The sequence below is a fragment of the Nelumbo nucifera genome, chromosome 5 (genome assembly GCF_055504915.1).
Source record: "Nelumbo nucifera cultivar China Antique chromosome 5, China Antique-T2T, whole genome shotgun sequence".
Taxonomy (NCBI): Eukaryota; Viridiplantae; Streptophyta; class Magnoliopsida; order Proteales; family Nelumbonaceae; genus Nelumbo; species Nelumbo nucifera.
The window spans coordinates 81,749,843-81,768,048 of NC_142653.1; the positions used below are offsets into that span (position 1 = coordinate 81,749,843).

At 38.7% G+C, this 18,206-nt stretch overlaps 1 protein-coding gene across 1 annotated transcript; it reads left to right on the forward strand.

The window, feature by feature from the left end:
• The first annotated feature begins 856 nt into the window (after positions 1 to 856).
• On the forward strand, positions 857 to 4,381 carry LOC104593814 (putative E3 ubiquitin-protein ligase XBAT31). The gene is made up of 8 exons (XM_010253831.3): positions 857 to 1,306; positions 1,447 to 1,506; positions 1,663 to 1,734; positions 1,862 to 1,983; positions 2,115 to 2,255; positions 2,340 to 2,447; positions 2,819 to 3,077; positions 3,540 to 4,381. The coding sequence occupies exons 1-8, from the start codon at positions 1,127 to 1,129 to the stop codon at positions 3,927 to 3,929; spliced, it is 1,332 nt and encodes a 443-aa protein (XP_010252133.1). The 5' UTR covers positions 857 to 1,126; the 3' UTR covers positions 3,930 to 4,381.
• The last annotated feature ends 13,825 nt before the right edge of the window (positions 4,382 to 18,206 follow it).

The window sequence follows — 18,206 nt, forward strand, 5'->3', positions numbered from 1 at the left end:
TAACAATGTCATTTTCTACTGAAGATTAATTAAATCATTTATAAATTATAAGTAGTATTTTAATAAAATGTTAAATATAAGATATATTTTAATAAATCTATAAAATTATAAAAAGTACTATAATAAATAATCTTTTTTATTATTTAGCTTTTACTTAATAAATCTCGTATATAATATAAAATGTTGGGATGCTATGTGAATAGACGTAAACATAATTGTTATAAGCAGGAGATCCGAACTCCTTTCTATCCTATTTGGAATGAGAATCGGACAACCAATTTATACCACGAGAATCACTCATTCACTCCCGGCGAATCAGGCCAAGCGGGGCCTAATTATCTATAGATACCATTTGGTCTCGGTGTTTCTATACAAAGCGTGGATGTCAATTTTATGCCGCTCGACTCGAAAGTACCTCCTTTCCTTAGTCTAAAAGGTCCTCAAATAAATCTTTTGTGGAATGTGAACCATGGAGGAACCCATTTTTAGGACTCTACTTGGAATTTCACACTTATTAAATATTAATCGAGTGTTAGCGGGTTAATTCGGTTGGCTCCATGTATCCACATCCATTTTTTATTAATATCTGTCAAAGGAGCTTTGCGGACCCGGACCCAGACCCTCATTATCGGGTAACGGATTTTTTTGTGTAAAACTCCGTTCTCGTGGGAACCTGGACTCGAAGACTCGTAGACAACTATCATCAACTATCCAGCATCAATTCTATTATATTTATATTTTTATTTATCTAAAAAAAGAAGAATCTAATGGCTCTTAAATAATCTTACTGATGGAACCTTTTTTAAAAAAAAAAAAAAAAAAAAATTGATAGGCAATTCATCTGACTGATGGACCTGGGGTAGACAGTTTTAGGCTCTTAGCTTGGCAGCTGCCCAGCTCTCACGGTCATGTGCCCGAACGCCTTCCGGGCAGCTCCAAACTCCGAGAGACCAAGAACGCATCTCCCACTCCGATACTTAAAAACCATTTCCCCCCACTCCATAGATCGATCGACGCCACCACCTGCAAGGGGAAGGTGGCGCACGATAAGCTCGTATGCCTCTCCCGGCGTCTGAAAAGTAAAAAGTGCAAAGTTAAGACTTAAAAAAGAGCAAAAAAGGGTGAGATGGGTCAGAGACTCAGTTGCAGAGCGAGTTATGAACATGGGCTCTTCACTGCTGTTCAAGCTGGAGACTTGGAGAAAATTCATTCTTTGTTGGAGAGACACCCAAGTCTCTTGCATCAGGCCACCGTTTATGACAGGCACTCTGCACTTCATGTAGCTGCTGCACACGGTCGGATCGAGGTTGGTTATTAGTTCTGTTTTCATTTCCTCGTTATCTTGCTGGATTTTCTTCTATTAATTTTTTTTTTATTCGTGGATTTTTTATTATTTCTCTTTCTTTTTTTTTTTCTTTTCCGGTGGTGTGGCATAATGGTTGGCAGGTGCTTTCTTGGATTTTGGATCGATCTGTTCATCCCGATATCTTGAATCGTCATAAACAGGTAAGTTTGATCTCATGTTTGTGTGCCAAGAGGAGATTTTGTTTACTTATATTTTCGAATGCATGATCTTTTCGTTTTTTTCCCTTCTCTCTCTTCCTTCTTTGTTTGTATTTGCTTTTGTGTTCTTAAGTTTCTCTTTTGGTGATTGGTCTCTAGACTCCACTTATGTTGGCCGCAATGCATGGGAAGATCTCCTGCGTGGAAAAGCTGCTTCAATCAGGGGCCAATGTATGTATAAAAATTCAATCTTGTTAATTTCTTCTCTCCATTTTCATTTTTTTTTTCTTTCAATTTTCCTATTAAAATTTGAAGTATAGTGGAGAAAATTTGATCTGGTTTTCTTTAAATTTTATAGATTTTAATGTTTGATTCTCTTAACGGAAGAACCTGCTTGCACTATGCCGCGTACTACGGGCATTCCGACTGCCTGCAAGCTATTCTTGCTGCTGCCCAGATGACCCCTGTTGCCGATTCTTGGTGAGTAGTGTCATCTCGTTTTTCATTTCTAATCTTCCAGAGAAAATTGTTACCAAGGCTTGGTGGATCATGATTGCAAGTTTGTAGGATTCCATATGTTTGATTACTTTTGTGGCTGGGTTTAACGGCAGGGGATTTGCGCGATTTGTAAATGTTAGAGATGGTAAGGGAGCAACCCCATTGCACCTAGCAGCTCGGCAGAGACGGTCTGATTGTGTTCATATCTTGTTAGACAGAGGAGCACTTGTCTGTGCTTCAACGGGCGGATATGGGTAATAAACCCTTTTAACTTCTCCATTTCATCATGGTTTAACAATAATCGGCTCTGTCATTTATTGATCAAGTCCTAACTGCAGCTTCCTAGGGAGCAGTCCGCTTCATTTGGCAGCTCGGGGGGGTTCTTTGGATTGCGTCCGTGAATTGCTTGCGTGGGGAGCAGATCGGCTTCAAAGAGATTCATCTGGGTAGGCATTCATAAGTGATGAACGATGATGTTTGATCCTGGTTAGAAATATTGCTCAGTTCACTCTCGTAGTTAAGTCTAACTCAACATTGATGATTGGTGAAATAATTCTGGATTCATTCCTTCATCACCTTTCTGTGATCTATACCTAGATATGTTTGGTCCAAGAAATGCCTTTATAGGCATATTAAATGACAATTGCATCGTGGATTTAGACATAAAAAAGTGTACATATATATATTAGGAATTTTCAGATTTTCCCATGTTTGTGTTCTTGATCTTATTGTAGAGCCTTGCTTTATCTGATGAACCAATTTATAGATTTGAGTTTGTGAAGCTCATATCGATTGTGTATACCATATATTTCTGCAGGAGAATACCTTATATGGTTGCTCTTAAGTATAAGCACGGGGCATGTGCTGCCCTGCTGAACCCATCGTCAGCAGAGCCTCTTGTGTGGCCATCGCCTTTGAAGTTCATCAGCGAACTTAATCCAGAGGCAAAGGTCCTCTTGGAGAGGGCACTTATAGAAGCAAACGGGGAAAGGGAAAAAAGCATTTTGAAAGGGATGGCGTGCTCACTTCCATCGCCTTCATATTCTGATGTCAGTGTCGATGACAATATGTCTGAGGTAAATTTTTATGCCTTCTCTCTGTAAGTTGGAAACGTTTTTTAGTTTTTATTTGGTGACTCCCATGTCTTGATTACATAGTTTAGGAAACTTTGCTAATTTATTTCACTGAATGGCCTTAGAGAAAAAGTTCATAGTTTCTTCCTTTTTTTTTTTTTTGGATGACGTGTAAGGCTCTCTCCTGAAAGGGGTTTCCATTTGTCTTTCTTCCCCTCAATACATATGGAAAAGCCCATACCCACATAATAATTTGGCTGATTGGAATGGTCTTTGGCCTCAGCTAGTCTCTGGGTAGCCCAAATTCAGGTTTAGCTTTTTAGTCTAGTGTTGCTTTGGTGGTGTAATGGTTAGGAAGGTTGGGGGAATATTTTCCATGATCATGTCTTTCCAACTAAAGAAACCTAACAATCAACTGCACTTTGCCTTGTAATTAACTCAAAAATAAAAAATCATTTGATGCAGGATAGTGACACGGAACTGTGCTGTATCTGCTTTGACCAAATGTGCACAATTGAGGTCAGAGACTGTGGCCACCAGATGTGTGCACATTGCACCTTAGCTCTTTGCTGCCACAACAAGCCCAATCCCACCACTTCATCCTTGTCCGCCCCAGTCTGCCCATTTTGCCGCAGCAGCATTTCCCAATTGGTGGTTGCCAGGGTCAAGGTGGAGAGTGACACAGACAAGGAGATGAGTCCTTCAAAACTAAGGAGGTTGAGGAGGTCCAGAAACTTGAGTGAAGGCAGTAGCAGCTTCAAGGGCTCGTCAGCTGTGGGTTCATTTGGGAAGGTGGGTGGCCGCAGTTCAGGGAGGGTTGCCACCGAAAGCACTGGTTGGGTCGATAAACCTTGATGGGTGGTGGCACAGGCATTTTGGTACATATAAAATTATACACTCCATTGGGCATTCCAAAGGCAAAGGGGGATCCAAAATAAGTAAAAAGGTCTTTCAGGCATGGTTTGGTAGCTTTGTTTACGTGGATCTTAATGTTGTAAATTGTAATCCCTGTTGCTTCCTTCTTTGGATTGAAGAAGCGGTAGTCCTTCTGAAGCCTATTCCCTGAATAGAAGAAGAAGAAGAAGAAGAAGAAGAAGAAGAAGAAGAAGAAGAAAAGATTTTCCTTTTGTTTTCTTTTAGGGAAATTTATCACCATCTGCAGTGGATGTTACCTTCAATTTTTCTTTAGTTTGAAAATAGAAAAGAATGGGGGGAATTGGATGTAATATTGTTATAATAAGTCGCAGAGTAACGTCTGTATGGCTGTTGTTTGTCATGTGATCATGTCTTTAAAATTTGTTGGTTTACCTCTTTTTTTCAGAATTCAGATAATCCTGATGATTCTTTCAGGCCTTAAAACCCCACCTTCAGGCCACCCAAAAAGAGATATTTTATATAGAAAATAAAAACAAAATGAAAGATGGGGCCCTTTAACATTTAAGTCAGAGAGTATGGCCCGGCCAACGCATTGGATCTGATCAAGTTTTGGCATATAAAAATAGGTGCACGTGAGATGCACAAATGGGACTGTGGCCTGTGGGTGCCTGATTTGTTATAACTTATAAATTGATACCCTGCCTTGGCCCTTGTGGGCCTTGTTTTGGTTGGGCTTGCTGTGTTTTAGTATGGTATTATTGGACGGACAAAGCCACAAGGGTCATTATTGACGGTATGCAGCCCTTCTCTGCATCCTTTTCCTCCCCTCCCTGACGGGTTAATTTTGACTGTTGGGGCCCAACAACAGAGGCTGTGGAGACAGCTTCTGGGCTGGGCACGTTATAGGCAGTTCATCTATTCACGCCCATGGTTTAGTTTTTAATAAAAATAAATTAAGATATAATTATTAATTCATCCATTCTCAGGGTAACGTGACATTCCCAGAAACTGTCTCAATAGCATAGGTTATTTGCCCCCAGTAGCTAAAGTTTTTTTCTCTCTGACGGTGAGTCGGTGTGACCCAATAACTAACCGTTATTAACGTTTTTTATAAAAAAAAAAAAAAAAAAAAAATTAAGGGGGCTACTCGGGTAGTCGGATCCTACTCCCTCCTCCCACATGGCCATTTTACGATAGCAACACACAACGTGGACCAACGACGTGAGAATGTACGAACAATCAGGATTCCCGATTACTATTTGGAATTTGGAAGACAACGAGGGTGGGTAATCCAGCTTTGGATCTTTCCATTGGGACAGCAACGTTGAGACGAGATGGTGACTTGGGTAGAGCTGTGGCTGACAGTTTGTCACAGGACTCGGGAGTGAAGAGTCGTTTTGAGTGTTTCCCTTTTCTTTTTTCTGGCAAAGTAAAACAGTGAATGAGAAGAACCAATATGAACCCATCAAGGGTGGGAAAATAGCCACGAAAAGTGATGATGGATCACTCACTGTCTGCTTGACTAATCTATTAAGTATGTTCAAATCACTGTGTATTAAGCTGATTCATGGAAGATCACCCGAACCCAAATATCCAATGAGGAAATTACTGATATGCACATGCGGAAATGAGAAAGAGAAACTCTGATCATTTAATTAATATTGTTAATTAACGGTGGCCAGTGGCAGTGGGCATAAGTATAAGCTAAGCATAAGCAGGATGCCAATGATTTAATAGATGATAGATGGGTTGTTGTTTCATTTGAATTGTAGATTTTAGACCCCTTGCAGTTCCTTCTCTAATGCGTTTACGTAAAAGCTGTTAAGTGAGACCCGCCAGCCAATTGCTGACTACTAGTGAGAGAGTGAGAGCGACAAACTGCTGAATGCTGCTGATGCCTGATTATTATTTGTTTAAAAAAGTCTTATAGATGGACCATCAATAATTGACAATTGTGTTCTCGCCAAGTTATCGTTTACGAAAGCTACAAGGGAATCGCCTTTGTTTTATTTCATCAAATTTGTCTGCATCTCCGCTTTCCATTTCCATTGCTTAATCATTCATTCATTCAATACTTACTGGGACACAGGAATTCATTCCCATTTCCAACGTTTCACTTTCTTTGATGCATTCCCCCCATTACTCATTACTCTTGAAGGTTACGACTTTGCGACTTACGAGGGGTGTCGCCTTCTGGCCTTCTGGGTGTTGTATAAGGTATTCTGATTCCTTTCCTTCTCCATCAAAGATCAAACACTACTCAAGTTTCTCTGTTGCAACAACCAACAACCATTGCCTTAAAATCTTTGTTAATAATACTCTCAAAAACAACTTTGAGTTTGATCCCATCAATGATCAAACCAAACACACAAAACTTGAGTTGAGGCATATCCATTCTTGCTTTTGGGGACACTGATGGATGTGGGCAGGGTTTAGGCCTTCGGGCTAACTCAATAATTTGCCATATCTCACACTTTTCGAGAATCAGCACCGTCCATTAAATGGGGTCCCAACTCCAAACTCCAATAATCGTGGGCTCTACTATCAATTAGTTTAAGCAGATGATGATCACTTTTTACAATCTGATTTTGGACGATGTAATTGTGTGTTAGTAACATTAATAATGGGTTACAATCTGACCTCATTTGTTGTGGACCCCACATTATACGTTTTATTTGTTCCCTGATGCATTCGTTCCTGATAGTTTCTCTTTTGATATATCGCATTTTTTTTAATCCATTATAGTCTCTGTCTTTTTCCTGGAAATTTTCCATGAATATTGGAAAAAAAATTAAGAATTGATTTTTAAATGCAGTACATTAGAAATTATCTATAATCTCCCATGCTTTTATGAATCGTAACAAAAGTTGTGCACTTGACATCATCTTGCCCTACTTGACATCATTTCTTTTCATCTAATTTTAGTTTTGACGGGACAGAAATACTCTCTCTCTCTCTCTCGGAAAAATGAAAACGTGTTTTTTCTTGGCCTTGAGGATCATATCTATGCACTGGTTGGTTCAAGAGGGTTAGTTCGTTCATGTTTTTCTTTAAATTTATGACCCTTCTTTTTCCTCGCACAATTTACAAAGCCTTGATCTATTAGGGTAGCCTCTACTATTATTAGGTCCTTCATAATCCTTTGGGTTTCTGTCAATGGTTTGAGCTTCGACCTCTTTAATTTGGATTGATACCATCAATAATAGTACTTTAGATCTTTGATGTAGTATGGGATTCAGACTAGCTGAATAAATATTAATAAAGTTAGTTTTTAAAAGACCTATCTTAGAATATATAAGAGGAGGATGCATCATGAAGTAAGCTAATAAGTTTCATGCAAGTTAGGACCACTACAAGACATGTACGAAGCAGAGATAACACCACCAACCCAATTTAGTAAATATTTACCGAGATAGCATAGTCACAGTATTTGTATCTTAGTTCGTGTTTACCAAATTAGTACCAATTTCTATCTTATTTCATAATTACCAAGTTAGTGCTATAGCGAGATTTTCAAATTTATACTTAATTAGGACTTTCTTTTTTGAAGAGATTTAGTAGGATTATATTATGGAGTGTATTTTTAGATTATGATTGCTCAATTGGAACATTTTTTTAAGATTTATTAGGATTCTATTATGGAGTCTTCTCATAGATTAGGGAATTCTTTTGATATTGAATTTTCTCTTAGGCCCCATTCGTTTGTAACAGTGCAGCTTACTTTGGGTAAGTGCACTTATCCATGCTCTTTTGATTTTTAGGATTCCTAGATAAATAATAAAATGACATTTCTACCCACAAAAAATAAATATTAAAATGGGTAAAATGGTCTTATCATGTTTGTAAAAATTTATCCTAGTTGGGAAATATTACTTACCCACCTGGGAGATGGGTAAGTTTTACCCACGAAAGTAAGGGTAACTTTATTACGAAGCTCATTGCTTAATGCAAAAAGAATATAGGAAAGTTGGTCAATGGGAAAAACCTACAAACGAGCGGGGCCTTAATTATTTAGTGAAGAATTATTCTTCATAATAATTCGACTTCTACTCTTTTCTTTGAAGTTTTTCTCAACGTGGTTTGTTTTCGTACTACGCCAATTGGTATCAGAGCTCATGTTTGATACTTTGTCGGATTATGAGTCCTAAGAAGAAACAAGTAGCTCACATCATGGAGCAGGAACCTAACAAGTCGAGGCAGTTTCTCAGGAGTTGAAATCGCTGAGAGATGACAACGACTCCAATGCAAGTGCTTTTGCTCGTTCTTTTTCATCATCAAGGCAAGTATCCAAGTCGACTGTAGTTGCGGGTGGTGACCAGATACAGTGGGAAACGGGTTTCAATATTGAGATCCCAAAGTTTCATGGAGGTTTCTCTACTTAGCAAGCAACCAAACTAGCTATAATTGCAAGTGGTGAACAAAGGCGATGGGAAACAGATCTCAAGTTTGAATGCCTAGAGTTTAATGGAAGTATAGCCTCAAATGAATTCATGGATTGGAGTTCCATGGAGGAGTTAGCAATTTCAGAGCCTGAAGGTAAAATCAAATCTTATGACTTTGTTGATTGTTTTAATATTGTTGAGGATTTTAACGAAAATCTTGTGTGACCATTCTCCTCAACAACATCTATTGAAAAAAAAAAACTTGTTAATTGGAACAAACCTCCAATCTATGATGAATAACCCATTGCTCAAGAAGAATATGTTATCATTCATCGTGATTTTCAAGAGGATGGAGACAATATTTATCGTATTAGAGGTTTTGATAGTATTGCTTCCATACAAGTCTACAAGGATCCATATTGGCAAGCATTTTTCCAAAATTCAAAATGGTCAATGAAGGGAGAATTAAATTATTTGAAGATCAAGAAATGTGTTTCAAAAGTTAAGAGATGTAAAAAAGACATTCCAACTCGTATTGAAGAGTTACACTATTAGCTATATATCAGAAAGTTGGAAATAGAGAAGCACAACAGTAGCACAATACAAAATGTTGGAGGACACTCACATGGTAGTATGAATTCAAGGATGGATTTTCTCCAACCCGGGAGGATGATGCAGTACGGGATTCAGACCAACTGAGTAAACATTTACAAAGTTAATTTTCAAAAACCCATCTTAGTACATATAGGAGGAGGATGCAGCATAGAAGGAAGCTAAGAAGTTCCATGCAAGTTAGAACCACTACAAGACATGTACGAAGTAGAGATGATGCCATTGACCCAACTTAGTAAATATTTACCGAGATAGTATCATCACAGTATTTCTATCTTAGTTCATGTTTACCAAATTAGTGCTAATTTCTATCTTATTTTGTAATTACGAAGTTAGTGCTATAACGATATTTTCAATTTTATATTTAATTAGGACTTTTTTTTGAAGATATTTAGTAGGATTATATTATGGAATGTTTTCTTAAATTAGGATTGCTCAATTAGAACTTGTTTTTGAGGAATTTTAGTAAGATTCTATTATGGAGTGATTTCATAGATTAGGAAACTTTTTTGTAGGAGGCATAAGGGTGTAAGTCTATATAAAGAATAGCTAAGGAAATGCTAAAGGATAGTTTTTTATATTGAATTTTTTCTTAATTATTTAGTGAAGAATTCTTCTTCTTGATAATTCAACTTCTGCTCTTTTCTTTGAAGCTTTTCTCAACGTGGTTTGTTTTCGTACTACGCCAATCTCCTATACATAATGCCTTGTTTTAAGGTTTAAATTAATCAATGAAAATTCATCAAAATTCACACGGGTGGTTTTGATTGTTCAAGATGACAAGCTCCCACATATTAGATCATCTAGCATCATGTCCACTTGCTATCACATTTGAGACTTTAGCCAATCAAAATCACCCTTGTGAATTTTGATGAATTTTCATCAAATAGTGTATCCCTTAATACAAAGTGTGAAGTGTAGGAGATTCGAGCTTCATTAATAGCTCAAAGGCTATGAACATTTTTAATGATCCAATGTGTTTAGTTTGTAATTTATACATTGAAATTTTTTACACCGAAAATCAATCTAATTGGGTGAACTAACTAATGACAAGCTTCAATTATTACTGAACAATCAAGAAACAAAACCAATCACAACAAGATTAAATCATTTTTTGACTGTGAAAGAACAAGAATTAAATTGTTTGGAGAAATAAATCATTCATTTATTGGTTATAGGAATCGAATATATCCGTTTTGTCTTTTGTTTAGAATATCTACATTGGGTCTACGATATCCATGGTGCCATTTGTAAGAAAAAAAATCTTCAACCAAATGTTTCATTCTCTAATAAAAGGAAATACTACTACTAATACCACTTATTTAGGTTGCGTTTGGAATTAGTGTAAATCAAAAACGATGTAAACATTTATATTGGTTCGGTTTTGTCCGCGTTTGGAAAGAGTGTATAATAATGGTCGATGTAAAACTCTACTCTGATTCAGTTTTGCATGTGTTTGAATGGAGTGGAGCTCTACATCGTGAATCAATGTAAAACTTTACACCAATTGCATCACGTTTTTCAAAAATACAATGGTCACTTAATGACGGTTCAGTGTAAAACGTCGTCGGTGTATGTTTTACACTGATTCCAAATGCAGCCTTAGTATTTAGGCTATTCAGTATCTCTCCTTTTTTCTTTATCTTTAGAATAAATTGCAATGCCTCCCTTGAATTGGAAAAAATGGCCTCTTCTCTCTTGCAGGCCATAATTCAACCAAAATCCTACTGTTTTGGTTGAATTCGATAGTGATTAATTTGATAGATTGTTTGTGTAGGATGTAGAAAAAAGTAAACATAAGTTTGTGTTTGGAAATGATGCAAGTAGAGTGTAAATCCCGATTCAGGGTAAATTTGCACTCTGGTTCACTTTTGCCTATGTTTGGCAACATTACATTTATGTATTGACAAATGACAGAAAACACATTTTCCAATGCATATTTACATTGATAATAAGATGTAAAAGTACATTAATAAAAAAGAAGTAAATTTGCATTCAAGTGGGCTTTTGATAAAAAAAAGGCATATACTTTATTGCAATTTGTGTTTGCATCCATTACAACTAAAAATCTATTTGGTAAAAAGGTAAATTTGTCGTTGCAAAACTAAACCAACTTTGCAATTTATATGAATCGTTTTACACTTTACATATTTGCATTCACACTTATTTGCATCGTTTACAAATGCAACCTAAGAGACAAAAGGAAATGCAATGCATCAAAAAGACATGAGAAGAAAGTGGCTGAAGAAACCCCAACTGGATATGTTCATGTAAGAGTCCTACCACCTTGAAGGATAGAAGCTCCAGTCTGTCCCACAACAAACACTCTCCTTAATTTTCTCATCGTTGCCCCTAGTAAAAAATAATCAAAATTGATTGCTCTACTTAAAGAAGTGAACAACAGTGTTGATTTGAACAAGAAGATCACACCCTTTGGGGTTGATCATCCATTGTATTTATAGTTGTACAATGATAGGTTTTATCTGTACAATATATACACGAATACAATGATAGAGATCAGATTTGTTAGAGGTTTGGTTTATCTGGGTTAATTACAATGGATGAGGTTTATCTAGGTTAGCTAATGTATGGGCCAATGCATGGGCCTGATGAGTGGGCTCACTATCATCCCCCCTCAAGCTGGATGGGGGTTCACTGACATGCAGCTTGTGAAGAAGATGGAGGAGACAAGCAACTAGCAGGCCTTTAGTGAAGAGATTTGTGAGTTGAGCATCAGAGGGTATGTGATGAACATCCAAAAAATTGCGAGTGACTTGCTCTCGGACGAAATGATAGTCCACTTCAATGTGTTTTGAGCGAGCATGAAAAACTGGATTTGAGGCGAGTGCAATAGCAAACATGTTGTCACACCAGATAACCAGAATGGAGAGAATGGGAATGTGAAGTTCTTTGAACAAGGAGCAAAGCCAGGAGATTTCCGCAACAGTGTGAGCACGACAACGATATTCAGCTTCTATAGATGAACAGGCAACTATGGGTTGCTTCTTGGCACACTAGGAGATATGATTGGATCCAAGAAAGACACAAAAACCATTAGTGGACCTATGATCTAGTGGATAGCCAGCCCAGTCAGCATCACAGTGGGTGCTTAGCTGAATTGAGCCTGGAGGAGATGGTGCCTTTTAAATATCGCAGAATCTGTTTCACAACGGTTAGGTGTGCTTCAGTGGGGTGTTGGAGATGTTGGTAGGCTTGATTAACTGAGAAGGCGATGTCAGACCTAGTGAGAATTACATATTCGAGCACGCCAACTGAACTTTGGTAAGTAGTCGGATCCTTTAATGGTGGGCTTGAGGAAGCATCAACTTTGGAAGATGATATCAGTGTACGAGCAGGTTTACAGCCACCCATGTCTGCATGATTGAGCAAGTCTAAAATGTATTTGGACTGATGAAGTGATAATCCGTCGCTGGTGCAGTCAACCTGAAGGCCAAGAAAATATGACAACGGGCTGAGGTCCTTCATTTTGATAAATGAACTGAGCTTGCTGATGAGAGAAGAAATGAAGGAAGGGTTGTCGCCTGTTATGATCATGTCATCAACATATAGTAGGAGTAAACATGTGTGCCATCTTGATGATAAATGAACAAAGATGGGTTAGATGAAGAGGTGTGAAATCCCAGTTCAACGACAATGGATTTGAATTTGTCATACCAGGTCCGGGAGGCTTGGTGGAGCCCATAAATTGATTTGTGCATACGATAACATGAAATGGATTAATGGGGTCCACATAGATAGGAGGCTGGGCCATATACACCTCCTTGTGAAGGTCACCATGCAAGAACACACATTCAACATCTAGTTGGTGGAGTGGCCAACCTAGGGTAACCACCAATGAAAGTACAACTCGAATAGTGGTGTGCTTCACTACGAGGCTGAAGGTTTCAATAAAATCTATGCCTGGTTACTGATGGAAACCTTTAGCGACTAGGCGGGCTTTGAAAGGCTGTACAGATCCATCTGGGTTTCACTTGATGCGGTACACCCATTTGCAGCCTACTACATTCATACCAGGCTAGTAAGGGACCAACGACCATGTCTTTTTCTCTCGAAGTGAGTTAAATTCTTGGTCCATGACAGTACACCATTCAGAGTGTTTGGACGCTTGGGTGTAAGTGGTCGGTTCAGTGAGGTGTGAGGCAGTGAGAGACAATGGGAGAGGGTATTTGGTGCTGTAGTCTTTGGGTTTAAAGTTCCCAGATTGGGATCATGTGACCATGGGATGAGTGCGTTGAGGTGTTGTGGGATGAGAAGAGGGTGGTGGGCTAGGAAGTGTAGGATTTGGTGGCGGTTCAGGTTAGGCTGTAGTTGTGGGCTCAAGCGGGGCAGTGGGTGAGTGGGTTGTAATGTTAGGACTTGGGGATTCGCATGTGATGTGGCTGAGTGCTTCTGTAAGAGACGGTGAACTAGGAGGAAGCTGTACCGAGGAGGAGTCGGAGGACATATGGGGAAGGGAAGGGGTTTTCAATGTGGGCCAAACGACATCAGTGGGCCCATGGATGTTTGGGAGCCAAGCGGAGATGGTGGGCAGATGAGATTCTGATTGTGGGCCGTTTGGGGTTGAGGGGAGAGAAGGGTATGTGTGTTCGTCAAAGACAACATAGCGAGAGATGTAGACTCGCCCGGTTTGGATGTCCATACACCTATAGCCCTTGTGGCACAGGCTATATCCTAGAAAGATGCAACGTGTAGAGCGACAGTGAAGTTTGTGTGGGGAATATGGACGTAACCAAGGGAAGAAAAGGTATCCAAAGGACTTGAGATGGGTGTAGTCCGGATGGGAGTGGAACAACCGTTCAAACAGGGACTGGGAGCAAGATGCTAAAAGAGGCATTTGGTTGATGAGATAGAGAGCAGTGGTGAAGGATTGGACTCAAAAACATGATGGTAATGACGCATGAGCAAGGAGGGTGAGACCTGTTTCTACGATGCGGCGATGTTGTGATCAACCACACCGTTTTGTTCGGGTGTATGAGGGCAAGAAAACTGGTGTGTAATGGCATGAATTTTTAGAAAGGAGGAGAATGGTGTGCCTAAAAATTCACCCCCCTCATCCGCACGTAGCACTTTGATTTTAGAGTCATAGAAGTTTTCAACTTTAGCTTCAAAGGATGCAAAAATATCATAGAAATCTGATTTTAAGCGCAATGGAAATAGCTAGGAGTAATGAGTGTAATCATCAACAAATATGACGTAATATTTAAATTTGGAAATAGATAATGCCAGGGCAAGTCCCCATAAATCACAATGCAAAGGTTCTAGTGGTTTACTGGAATGATGCAGCATAGTAGAAAAAGGGAGACGACAACTTTTTCCAAGTTGGCATGATGAATACACATTAGGACTGTTTTTATTTTTGAGGGATAACTGTGAAAAAATTGCAGCTTGAATATCAGGGGATGGATGGCCTAAGCAATGGTTCCAGATGGCTTCGGTGGGGCTGTGGGCGGTGAGAGCTGTGGGGTTACTGAATTCTAAGATGGGATGAAAGCGGTAGAGTCCTTTAGTCGGTCCTTGGTGCAGGATCCTCCCAGTTACCTTGTCTTGCACAACGAAGCCAGATGCATCAAATGTAAATTGACATTTATTATCTTTTGAAAATTGGTAAACTGAAAGTAAATTAGAAGAGGCATCAGGACAATGAAGAACATAATTTAAGAAAAAAGTGGAGGGTGGATAGGATAAAGTGGAGGTGCCAATATGTTTAATGCCCAAGCCGTGTTCATTACCCACCGTGACCAAGTTGGAACCATCATAGGGGAGTGGGTTAGATACTTTACCAAGATCTGGAGTGATGTGGTGAGAAGCACCGGTATCAGAATACCATGTGCCGTCATCAAGAGGATCACGGGATGCGGCTGCCATCGCGACTAATTTTTCCGGTGGATGCCTGTCTTGATAAGTGAGATTCAGCCTCTAGAAGCAGTCAATAGCTATGTATCCAACTTTGTTGCAGATTTGGCAAGTAGGTCTAGAGCCATTGTTGGTTGGACGTGGAGATGGAGCAGAATGGTTATGCCCTTGATTGGACTGTGAAGGTTGTGAGGTGGGCGGGTGCACTTTGCTGTTACTGGAGTTTGTACTCATTCTGTTGAGTGTACTGGCGATTTGATGAGTTTAGTTGGCGGGAATACTGTTGTCGTGTCTTGACTGCTGCAAGGGCGTGGGAGTTCTCTGTACTGCTAGTGACATTTCTTCACAGATAAGCAGGTCATGAAGCTCTTCAAGAGTGATTGCTGCAATCTGGGGACGACTACGAATAGTGGAAGAAAATGGACAATAAGATGGTGGCAACCCGTCTAGGATATAAATCTGCAATTCATTATCAATCACGGGTGCACCACATCCCGCAAGTTGATCGCTGATGGCTTTGACTTGTTGGAGGTAGTCATGCATGGTGAGAGAGCCCTTTTTCAGATGATGAAATTGTTTGCAAAGGGAAGTAATGTGCATGGGGGTGGACGAGGCATAGCGACGTTCCAGAATATCCCATGTTTCCTTAGATGACTTCACACCAACCATGTATGGGAATGCTGATGTGGATAGGGTAACTTGAATCTAGGATAGCAGCATCTGATTGTGTTCATACCAAGTCTCTAACATAGGATCATTAGTGCTTGGAGCTGGTTTAGATCCATCAATGAAGGACATGAGACAATGCCCTCTGAGTATGGGTTCGAACAGAGATTTCCATAGCGGATAGTTTGTGTTGTCCAACTTTATGGGTACGAGATTGGAGATATTTGATACCATAAAGAAGTGAACAACAGTGTTGATTTGAACAGGAAGATCACACCCTTTGGGGTTGATCATCCATTGTATTTATAGTTGTATAATGATAGGGTTTATCTGTACAATGATATACACGAATACAATGATAGAGATCAGATTTATTAGAGATTTGGTTTATCTGGATTAGTTACAATGGATGAGGTTTATCTGGGTCAACGTTATGCATGGGCGCCGATAATGTCTTGTGGATGTCGGAAACTCACCAGAAAATGATTAAAATGGGAAAAACAGAGTAAAACAGGCATAAAACTTAAAATAAAATGAAAGTCATTACAATGCTAGAGCTTGGGCGCGGCATACTTGGAAATCGGAGATACTAAATGTTTGACACATTAGAGACTTACAGTGATGTTTCTCGGTGGAGACAAACTTTTGGAAGAGACAAATAGTAGCATCCCATACGTGAACCTAAAGAGTGATGCTAATGCCGACTGATAACTCAGAAGCATGTTTGATCAAGTAAGAAGTTCCCATTTTGCAAAGTCTCAAGAACTTTCATGTTAAACACAACTCAAATTCCGCTAAAGTTTGAACAAAAAATAAACAAACCTGTCTTTGTATCAAATAGAATCAAATAATTCTGAGAAAAGGAAAGATGAAGAGATTTTTATCAAAAAAAAATGAAGAGAAAGGTGTGATGTCAAATAATGACGTATATTGAAGAAAATTGCATGGACTAAAGCAATATCTTCCACTCAAATAAACAACAGAATAAGACGATAAAGGTATTCATTACTTCTAACAAAAACACTTAGGTTGTGTTTGGTTGCAGTGTAAATTTTGCACTAGTATAAACGCATGGGAGTGCAAATGTAAAAAATGCAAATTCTTGTTTCATTTTGTTTTAGATTTTATTTTATTCTGCTTTATGTCTTAATTTACTTCATTTGTATTGTAATCAAACAAAATAAGCTAAAATTTGAAACAAAAATATGTCGGAATTTACACTCAAATCATTCACTGCCATGGTTTTGCATCAGTGCAAATTTATTTGCATTGCAATCAAACATAGCCTTATTATTTTCATTATCTAATAATCAACTTACTATAGCAAGATTGGTGCTAGCTATCGATTACAAAATGTTGGATTTTAATCTCATTAGAAATTAAACCCAATGGGGTTTGATTGATCAATTATATGAAAAAAATAATACACACACACACAATTTTTTTGAAAAATCACTTTGTCTTCCTCTCAATCCAGTCTGCTATTGTCTAATAGAAGGTTTATTCGGAGATTCTTCAATTTTGCTGATTGCAAATTCTCGCCCAAGGCTCTATTGTATCCTAGGAACAGATTTGTCTGTAACCCAATAGAAAACTCAGTGCAACTGAGTGGGGGCAAATAACGTTCTAAAAGTAGTGCCTTTAGACGCGCCTCAGAGCTTCTCCTCCAAGTCCCTGTGACCCCATTTCCCAACACATAGCCTATTTGAGTGTTAACTGAATACCAAACTAGGGTCTCAACTATTTGAGTGTTAGCTGAGTACTAAATTGGGATCTCCCCAAAATAATGGAGGAGTCTTGGTTACATAACCTTAGGGTTTTCATTATCGATTACATAACCCATTTGAGTATTAGTTGAGTATTGAACTGGGATCTCCCCAAAATAATGCAAGAGTCTTGGTTATTCAATTTCTATCAATGTTTTCAAAATGGGATTGGACTGGAAAAACCAGGAATAGGTCACTTGATTGGTTACATTTTACCCTAAAATTGTTATTTGGCCAAAAACTGTTGATTTGGTCAGCAAACCATTGACCCAGGTGGTTAAACTGTCAAACCATTCGACCCGAGAATGGTTTTTGGTTGTTTTCTGTTTTTTTTTTTAATTTTTAATTTTTAAATTGTTATTTGGCCATTTATTTGGATTGGACAGCCAGACCGTTCAACCAGAGAACCGAACCCCAGAACGGTTCCCTATCCGCTCCTGTTTTAAAAACCTTGATTTCTATAGAGCTAGGGAAGGGAAGAAGAGAAGCTTTTATTTTGGTTGGTAGGATCCATATCATTGTAGAATGGAAACTAATCTAGAATGGGTAAACGTGTACTGATATTGGAAATCTACAAAAAGAGGAATCTTCACCTAAATTACTGATAAAAAATCTTAAATTAGTGAGGGCCCGGAAAGGGAGTTTTCTAATAAAAGGGAGAGGGGCTTGCTGAAGTGGCAATTTAAGAGAGCTAGAAATGGTATAAGGAGGAGAGGCTAGAAATGCTTGGTTGGAAGAGGGGAAGAATTAAAGGGTGCGTGGCCAGTTTTGTTTTAATATATAGTGATAGAATAGATTAGAGAGCTATTTAACCCACTCCAAATCCAATTGAGTCTTGCATGTATTTGGTATCAACATAAGACAATGGTCTCAAATCCTTGATCCAAACTAGTTTTCTTGTTTTGCAAGTTTTGAATACTTGGGATCCATTGGGAATCGGAATGGTCTATTCCCAT

What these genes read in the sequence shown, in the direction of transcription:
- LOC104593814 (XM_010253831.3), top strand. Translation starts at nt 1,127, where the DNA reads ATGGGTCAGAGACTCAGTTGCAGAGCGAGTTATGAACATGGGCTCTTC. An exon ending in CTGCACACGGTCGGATCGAG is followed by an intron (nt 1,307 to 1,446) that starts GTTGGTTATTAG and finishes AATGGTTGGCAG; the next exon opens with GTGCTTTCTTGGATTTTGGA. An exon ending in CTTCAAAGAGATTCATCTGG is followed by an intron (nt 2,448 to 2,818) that starts GTAGGCATTCAT and finishes ATATTTCTGCAG; the next exon opens with GAGAATACCTTATATGGTTG.